At 38.5% G+C, this 8682-nt stretch overlaps 1 protein-coding gene across 1 annotated transcript; it reads right to left on the bottom strand.

The window, feature by feature from the left end:
* Positions 1-6213: 6213 nt before the first annotated feature.
* On the bottom strand, positions 6214-8047 carry LOC6050421. The gene is made up of 4 exons (XM_001866998.2): positions 7915-8047; positions 7200-7412; positions 6901-7057; positions 6214-6846 (listed from the first exon to the last, which is right to left on the bottom strand). Exons 2-4 carry the CDS (start codon positions 7393-7395, stop codon positions 6288-6290), a joined length of 912 nt encoding a protein of 303 aa, XP_001867033.2. The 5' UTR covers positions 7396-7412; positions 7915-8047; the 3' UTR covers positions 6214-6287.
* Between the last annotated feature and the right edge of the window lie 635 nt (positions 8048-8682).

The following is an 8682-nucleotide window of genomic DNA, read 5'->3' on the forward strand; positions in this document are numbered from 1 at the left end:
AGAAGCCATTTTGCATCATTAGTTTGTCCATATAATTTTCCATACAAATTTGGCAACTGTCCGTACAAAAATGATTTTTGAAAATTCTAAAATCTGTATCATTGAAAGGAATTTCTTGATCGATTTGGTGTTTTCGGTTGGTTTTCGGCAAAGTTGTATGTATGGATACGAACTACACTGGAAAAAAATGATACAAGTAAAAAAATGGTAATTATTATTCTCACTTTTTGTCACTAAAACTTGATTTGCAAACAGATTTTTTTTTTTTTTTCATTTTCTGATATGTTTTAGGGGACATCAAATGCCAACTTTTCAGAAATTTCCAGGTTGTGCAAAAAATCTTTGTCCGCGTTATGATTTTTTGAATCAACACAAATTTTTTCAAAAAATCGAAATATTGGTCGCAAAATTTTTTCAACTTCATTTTTAGATATTTTGCAATTTGCGTTCAAAAAGTACTTAGGGAAATTTTGATAAAGTGCTCCGTTTTCAAGTTATAGCCAAAAAATAGTCGCAGTTTTTCATTTTTTTAAATTAGTGCACATGTTTGCCCACTTTCGAAAAAAAAATTTTTTGAAAAGCTGCGAAAATTGTCTATAATTTTTTTTTTTTTTTAACTTTGTTGATACGACCTATAGTTGCTGAGATATTGCCATGCAAAGGTTTAAAAACAGGAAAATTTATTTTTTTTAAAGTCTCACCGAAACAACCCAAGCAAATTATTTACAAAGTTAAAATATTAAACTTTCGTGAAATTTTCCGATCTATTTGAAAACAATATTTTCAAATGAAGACTAACATTTAAAAAAGGCCAAACATTCAATATTACGAATTTATGAAAATATTTAAATTTTTCAAATTTCAGTCTTCTACTGATCTAAAAGATCCAAAAATTCAAAATGTCCTAAATGAGTTATACAGTCCTGATTCCATTATCCCAAGTTTGATTATCCGAAGGTTTGTATAAGACTTCGGATAATCGAATCACGATTAAAACAAATTTTCTCGTATTTTTTTCTTTTCCTATTTTAATCACGAAATTCGAGTCAGTCAAAATTGAATGGTTGATTGTCGATAAAACTAAAAAATGCCTTTTTTTATATTTCATTACCGCCATTTTGGACGTCATCTCGGATTTAAAATTTGAATCACTTTAGTGTAGCTTAGGGGTCACACTTAAGCTCGACAATCAGAAATAAGCCAACGAAAAAAAAATTTAACTCAATTACCCGAACTTTTGATTATCCGAAGTGAAATTTTTCCAGGGCCTTTGGATAATCGAGTCTGGACTGTGTATTTGCTCAAAAATGATTAAATTAATGTTTTAAATGTTTAATAATAGTTTTTAATTGATTGTATACGTAAATTTTCATCCTGATTTTTTTGAAAATTTTGGGGTAAGATAAAATGCTGATGAAATATTTAAAAACAATAATTGGATTATTTTACAGGCAATCAACCACTCAAATATTAACTGAAATGTGTTCTTACAACTCGAATTTTATGTTAAAAGAAAGAAATAAAAAATACGAAAAAATTGTCCTTGACTTCGGATAATCGAGTCTGGACTGTGTTGATTAGGGCTAGCGATTTTTCACAGCGAAAAAAAATAAATTTCGCGGCATGCCAATTTCAAAACATTGGAATTTCACGGCAATTTCGCGGTACTCAAAAATCTGCATAAAATTAACGCAAAATTGTGTTATTTATGCTATTTATGTACAGGAAAGTTACTGAAAAAGTATGCAGTTGTTTAAAATACTGCAAACTTTTTACTGTAGGAATTTACGATTCAACCATCCCAATTTTACTGATATTTTTTTAAATTTAATTTGCAAAAATATCTTTTAAACGAAGTACAACATTCAATATAAATAAAAAATAATCACAATTATTCGATAAATCCACCAAAAGTAAAATTAGTAGAATAAGAGATCTGAGCAGAACTGGCTTAGTTATAGGGGGAGAGGGGGTAATATGCACCCCCGGGGCAAAATGCACCCCCCGCTTTTCTCGGTATTTGCAAGAATTTTCCGGGAAAAAATCATAGAAATTGGAAGCTTAACATTGCTAAACCATGCTGGAAAAATTTGAGCATCGTAGTATAAAAACAGCTTAAGTTATTTGCAAAACTTTAAAATGTTGTGTTTTCGTCTAATTTTCATTGAACTTTCATTATGATTTTGGACAGTATAAAAAGCATTTATTGATATTGTAAGTGTTGAGGTATATAGTTTTTGCCATAATCTTCATTATTCTGCAGATAGATGAGTCCAAAAACTTCAAAATTGCATTTTTAATTAAATTTTCTTCAAAAAGCGTGATCGGGGCAAAATGCACCGCTGTGATGCTCCTTTGTAAAAACAGCGGTGTCATCTAGTGGTGACTAGTGAAAACTGCTTTTACCCGGTGCATTTTGCCCCATGTTGTGGTGCATTCTGCCCCGTTGTTGTAGTGCATTTTGCCCCAATGTTGCGGTGCATATTGCCCCGCATAGTTGTTTGAAATGAATCAAAAATGTTTTTAGAAATTGGATATTTTCGAACAATTTTGAGGTTTTTTAAGACTTTTTTCACAAGGATGACGAAGAATAATAGTTGTTTTAGAACATCGAACAAAATACTTCCACAGTAATGCTGTATTGGTTGAGAAATCACAGTTTTCCCTTAGGGGGTGCATATTACCCCCTCTCCCCCTAAGTGGTTTAAGCTAAGTTGTTTTTCCAGGGTTAAATCCAGAACTAAGGTATAGTCTTTTTATCTTATCGGTCACTATGATCTGCGAATGTTTTTTTGACATGTGGTGGACTGATTTTTCAAACCGTTTCAAACTGGAATGATGGTGCGAACAAGGAAAGAAACCTCGCTTTATTTGATCGGTGAAACGTGAACCAGGCTCTCCTGGTGACGACAACTGAGTTGCTTGAGATATGGTGGCGATCTTCAATTCCGGGTAAAGACCGAAAAAACGTCAAAAACTGTGTCCAAAAACAGGTTGACCTCTGGAAGCTGCTGAAAAAAACACAAGAACAAAGAAACTGAAAGAAAAAAACCATTTCATCTGCCAGTTGGACACTTTGTTGGACATTTCCTCTGCAAAAGTAGAAGAAGAACTCTTGATTTTTTCTTTTTTTTTTTTTTTTTGAATGACCAGAGGAACGAGCGCAGATTCAATATATATTCGATAAATGCCTCAGTTCTGAAGACGAAACCTGTTGAAGATTATGCTGCAGAAGATGAAGCTACGCAGGGCCTCGGCGATGGCCTGATATGAGCTACCGAACAACATTGGCATTATGGCGTCGTTTGTTTACAAACATGGGATTGTTTCTGGACGAACCGAAAAATTTCCTTTTTTTGTAAAAAAATCTATAACCATTGTGCAATAACATTAAGTCTTCCAAAACAGACAAAATTTCGTTAAATTCCAGACCAGAATTTGTTTTATTATTATTTTTCAATTTAAACCTCTTTTATCGCGATTCTGATTAAGATTGCACATCAAATCATCGATCCTTTAATGTATCTTTAGTTTTCACATCGATTCGCTGTAGATTCGTGTTTAAATTTTGAAATTTAGCATAAATTAAAATAAGTTGCAAAATTCCCAACTTCAACCATATGCAACAATTTCCACATCACCCATGTGGGAAACCGATAATGGGGCAATTCATGCGTTCCAAACTGTCAAAATTCCAAAACGTCATTGCCAATCTTCGGTTCGCTGCTTTTGTTCGTGTTTGAAGTTTCGGGCCGAGACTCTGAAGCTACGGGAGGAAAAGAAGGGAGGTGAAGAGGCGGAAGACGCGATGACGGTAGATGATGTGGCTGGTAGTTTAAATTATCTCTCCGTTATGAATATAATTGAGCTTCTTATAATACTAAAAATAAATAAACCAAATATTTTAGAGTCCTATCAAGACGTATCAAGAGATGACCCGGATTACATTCCGGAACCAAAACGAGCTAGAATAACCCTGGAAGGCCAGAGCAACCAGTCAGCACTCTGGACCGCAACAAAATTTCTAATCGACAAGGGATGAAGATAATTGCGCCGGTGGCAGCTGCTTTTGGTGGAAAATTGGCAAAAATGCCACTCTCGTGCAGCACGATTCGACGCAAAAGAAAATACGGCCGAATTCGAAGCAGCTGGACCTGTGGTGGTACACTGGGACGGTGTGAAGCTCGAGAACATATCCAACTCTGGCCATTCAGAAAGACTTGCGATATTAGTATCGTGGGATGGAAAAGAAAAGCTTCTTGGTACGGCTACACTGGAACAGGCCACAGGTATTTGTTATTTTTATCCTTAAAAAATAGAATAAAACAGACAAATATTCATTTATAAGGCGAAGCGATTGCCTGGAGGAATGGAGATGAACACCGCTGGTTCGAGGTTTATGCTTCGACACGACCAGCGTTAACACTGGAAGGTTGAATGGTAATATTTTATCATTAGTTTATGTCAGATATATTATTTTTTTTAATGATAAATTTGTAGGTGCTTGCGTGAACCTAGAAAGGATGCTCGGCCGCGATCTGATGTGGCTGGCATGTCGGCATCACGTTCTGGAAATGATTCTTGCCAAAGCGTTTTGTGTATGCTTTGGGCCTACAAAATCTCCCGAGACACCGCTTCTCAAACGTTTTCGAGAGAAGTGGCCAGAAATATCTAAGGACAAAGTCAAGCCTTTGACCGTTACGAAGAAGTTCAAGGAGCAAAAGGAATCTGTGGTCGGTTTCCTCAAAACTTCAACGGAATGGTCAAGAAACGACTACAAAGAGCTAAATGACTTGACGGTGTTAGTTTTGGGGAACCGACCCGAAAGTTTCACATGAAAAAGCCCGGCCCCATCCACCACGCCCGGTGGATGGCCAAGTTGATATATGCGACAAAAATCTACCTGCTACGTGGTCAAGGAAGAGCGTTTGAACTCACAAAGAAAGAGGTCAAGCAGTTGCACCGGTTTGTTCGCTTCGGAGCATTGCTTTACGTAAAGCCTTGGATCGAAGCACCGCTTGCCGCGGAGGCTGACGACTTGAGCTTATGGAGGCTACAATCATTTCGTTCTACTGATCCTGAGCTAGCGACAGAAACTTCCACCGTCCTGGAACGGCATTTGTGGTATATGTCGGACGAGCTGATCGGCCTTGCGTTCTTTTCGGATCAGGTTGCTGTAAATATATTTTTAAAAATTCTTGAATCAATTTCTAAAAACATAAACAACTTTATTTTTGTACAAAATTTTCGTTTTTACGGAGATTCAAAAATAAATAGTAAAACTGCTCTGCAGTTTCATTCTTTATATTTTTGAAATTCGTCCGTTCACATTTTTTGTGAAATGTAAAAAAAATCATGCTTTGAACGTAACATTGTTTTATCCAAGTCATGTTACAACCAAAGCTTATTTCTTTAAAACTTTTCGTAAAACAATATTTTCGAAAATGAGTTTCAAAATGCCAAATTCAAAATTCTTGTGGTTTGCTCGAATAAAAAAACTCGATATTCAAATACACTTAGGGACAGTTGGTTAATTAATTAATAAGAATTTCGCGGCATTTTAAGAAATGTCACGGCCAAAAGAAAAACAAACTCTTTGATAAAATCAGCAATTTACGTTTGCTAATCTTCTATTTTAAAGCCTCAGAGTACATTTTCCAACACTATTTCCCCTGCAAAGGTCAACGAGTACGTGTACGGCCCAACCTAGAATAAAAAAATAATAACCCCCCACCGCGCCCGTATCAGCTTGCCTCCCCCTTCCAAAAGGAAAGGGAATCTGTGACTTTTTATCGGCATGACCCACCACCAGCAAAGCTGTACACCAACCCAATACTTATCGCATCAACAGTCTTGCTCGCCACCCCTCGAAACCACACCCGCGATTTATGATTTTCCTTATAGTGGGGTAAATCGGGAGACGATTCTTCTAAAACTGTACCACAAAGAAAGGCCAACGTTTATTCGTTGGGTACGGAGTGTTTATGATGGCTTACGGAAAATGGCCAGAGCCAGGACGGGTGCGGAAGATGTTTCGTATGAATAATTTATGAAGCGTAATCACGCGGTAAAAGTCAGCCAGTAATATAACGCTTCGGCGCACAGGTGCGAGGTGCGGTTAATTGGCGGTTGCACTTTGCCCTTTGTGGTAGTAATTTTGATAAAGGTAACATCTTCAGGCAGGGTCAAGGAATGAAAAGGACGAAGCATTTGACTTTTATGATGGCATTTTTTGCTTTTTATTAGACTATATTTACAGATTATTGCAACTATTGAGAGTGACTAGCTTAGTTGGTGAACCGCTTGAAATCAAACGGGTCGCCGAATTCGACCTCGTATAGCAGCTGCTGAATTTTGAGCTTAACCAGAGCGTTCTTTTGGGTAGAGAGCCTCTTCAGCACGGGTGCACAACTTAGCAGAAATCGCTCATCCGGATCGGTTATGGCCACCGTAGCAGGACTAGGCGCAACAACTTGCTGACTACTCTCCACCACTGGAACAGTGGTCACCGGTTTGACGGTATCGTCCTGCATCTGTTCAGTGTGGTGTTGTTTTTGCTGAATAACCTCTATTCGCGCTGAGTTCCCACTGCTGTTGGCTTCCTCCAGAGATTCGTGCGTTTCCGGTATGGTGCAAACCGTAGCCGTGGACGTTTCTTCGACATCTTCGTAGATGTACTCGGTTTGGTTCTCGTCAAACTGATCCTCAACCTCGTCACTGCAGCCCAGAAACTCACCGTCCTCCGTCACGTAGTCATCCAGCTGAATGAGACGATTTCCTTCGGATAAGATTGTTTCCTTATCGCTGATCGATTCCGTATCCGCGATGCTGAAATGGTGCTCATTGCTGAGTAAAACGGATTAGCAAAAGTACAAGTAGTAAAATGCCATAATTTAATACCCATAGAGTTCCACATGCGACCTCAAGAAGCTCATCAGCTCGTAATAAACCCATTTCTTGCGTTTCATTCCCGGCATAGTGGCGGCAAGGATTTCCTGTCGATAGTACTTGATAAACGTATCCCTCAAACTCTTCCATCGCTTCTTGCAATCTTCAACTACAAAAAAATAAACTCAAGTTATTCGCAACCATGCCGCAATCAGCACGCGTCGCCGTCGGTTAGCTTGTCCAGCGACGCGTCCGACTTAGCTCCATAGCTTGGCGGCAACGCTGCACTTCCAGCGGTTCCAAATGTATACCTTTGACGCCGAACGCTTGGGCAATCTCGGACCAGGCGCTGTCCGTTGCGCCCGGCTTCCGGTACGCCTTCATAGATTTGTCGTACAGCACCGGATGCAGCTTGACCTGTTCGATCAAGAATTCCTCCTGCACTCGCCGGTTCAGCAGTGATTGGCGGCGCCGCTGGTGGTGGTGCTGCTGCTGCAGCTGATTCATGTCTCTTTTATTGGTGCCTTAAAATAAAACTGAAATCAACCAATTGCTCAACGTGACCCGATTCACCCCATTAAGTTATTTTCATAGCATTGGAACCTATATAAAAATTAAACATAAAAATTTAAAATACAGTAGTTGTTCGGTAACTGGGCGTTGTTTAACTGGGCTGCTTTTTAACTGGGCGCTCGATAACTGGGCCGTAGCCCAGTTAAAAAGCAGACAAACGTCAAAAAACCAAAACAAACCAAAATGACCGAGGGGTTAATGGATGCAAAAATCATATTCAATAAATAAAAAAACTTTTTTCCAACTTTTGTTTAATTTCAAGTTACAATTAAAGAAAAATGAAAAGTAAGCATTGTAAATTAATTTGAGTAACTTTTATTTTTATATTTCATCTGGAATATATTATGCATCGGTGGTCCCCTCGTTATTTTTCGTTCAGCCCAGTTAACGAGCAGCATTCGGTGACTGGGCTACGTTCTCAGCCCAGTTACCGAACAACTACTGTAATATTACCTTTGAAGCGACGATCCAACTTTGCACGCAGCGTTGACGTTTGTTTGTTTTTGCTGCGTCGCTTTGCTGTCAGAAGAGCCCGCGTTGCCCTGCTGTAAATTTGCTTTTGCTTCGCGAGGGCAAATGCAACGCCCAGCGGGTGACGCTTGCTGGCAGTCTCACAGCATGTGGAGGAAAACGCGCGCGCATGAGCAGAAACGGTTGTTTCGAAGCACGTGATTATCGCTGAATTTCGTTCGCGAGAAAAAAAAAAGTGTGATTTAGCATTTCTCAAAATATTTATAATTATTTGGTTTAAATCTGGAGCAACATTTGAAAGAGGCGATACGACATTGCTCTTACGGCCTTTCGTCCCATTTAAACGAGTGTAATGAAAGCCAATTAGGGCAATGTCGTCCGCCCCTTTCAAATGTTGCTCCAGAAATTTGGATATTGAATGAAATTTTTCTATGTACCATCGAATGTACCGTTGTCTGTGGTGAATTGGGCGAGCTGTTTTAGCCATGTTTACTACCCAATACTTTGATGTTTTGATTAGTTAACCTTCTGTAGGATTGCATGCCACTGATATGAGTCGGTAGTTTTAAACCAATCTAGCAAAACAACGTTATTGAGCCAACATCAACTGACGTGAGCAGGATAGACTTTTTGTTTACACTTCGGCTTTGGCCCATTTACATTGTTTTGCTTGCAAAACATTGTCAACAAATTGTCATATTTCGTCGTTTTCGTGTTATCTTGTCGCACGCGCATTTTGGGCCAAATTGA

The sequence above is a fragment of the Culex quinquefasciatus genome, chromosome 2, assembly GCF_015732765.1.
Source record: "Culex quinquefasciatus strain JHB chromosome 2, VPISU_Cqui_1.0_pri_paternal, whole genome shotgun sequence".
Lineage (NCBI taxonomy): Eukaryota > Metazoa > Arthropoda > Insecta > Diptera > Culicidae > Culex > Culex quinquefasciatus.

Bases quoted from the DNA above. Each gene is read 5' to 3' on its own strand.
- LOC6050421 (XM_001866998.2), bottom strand. From the start codon at position 7,395: ATGAATCAGCTGCAGCAGCAGCACCACCACCAGCGGCGCCGCCAATCA. The intron at 7,058-7,199 runs GTATACATTTGG...ATTTTTTTGTAG, and splicing joins CCAAGCGTTCGGCGTCAAAG to TTGAAGATTGCAAGAAGCGA. The intron at 6,847-6,900 runs GTATTAAATTAT...CGTTTTACTCAG, and splicing joins TCGCATGTGGAACTCTATGG to CAATGAGCACCATTTCAGCA.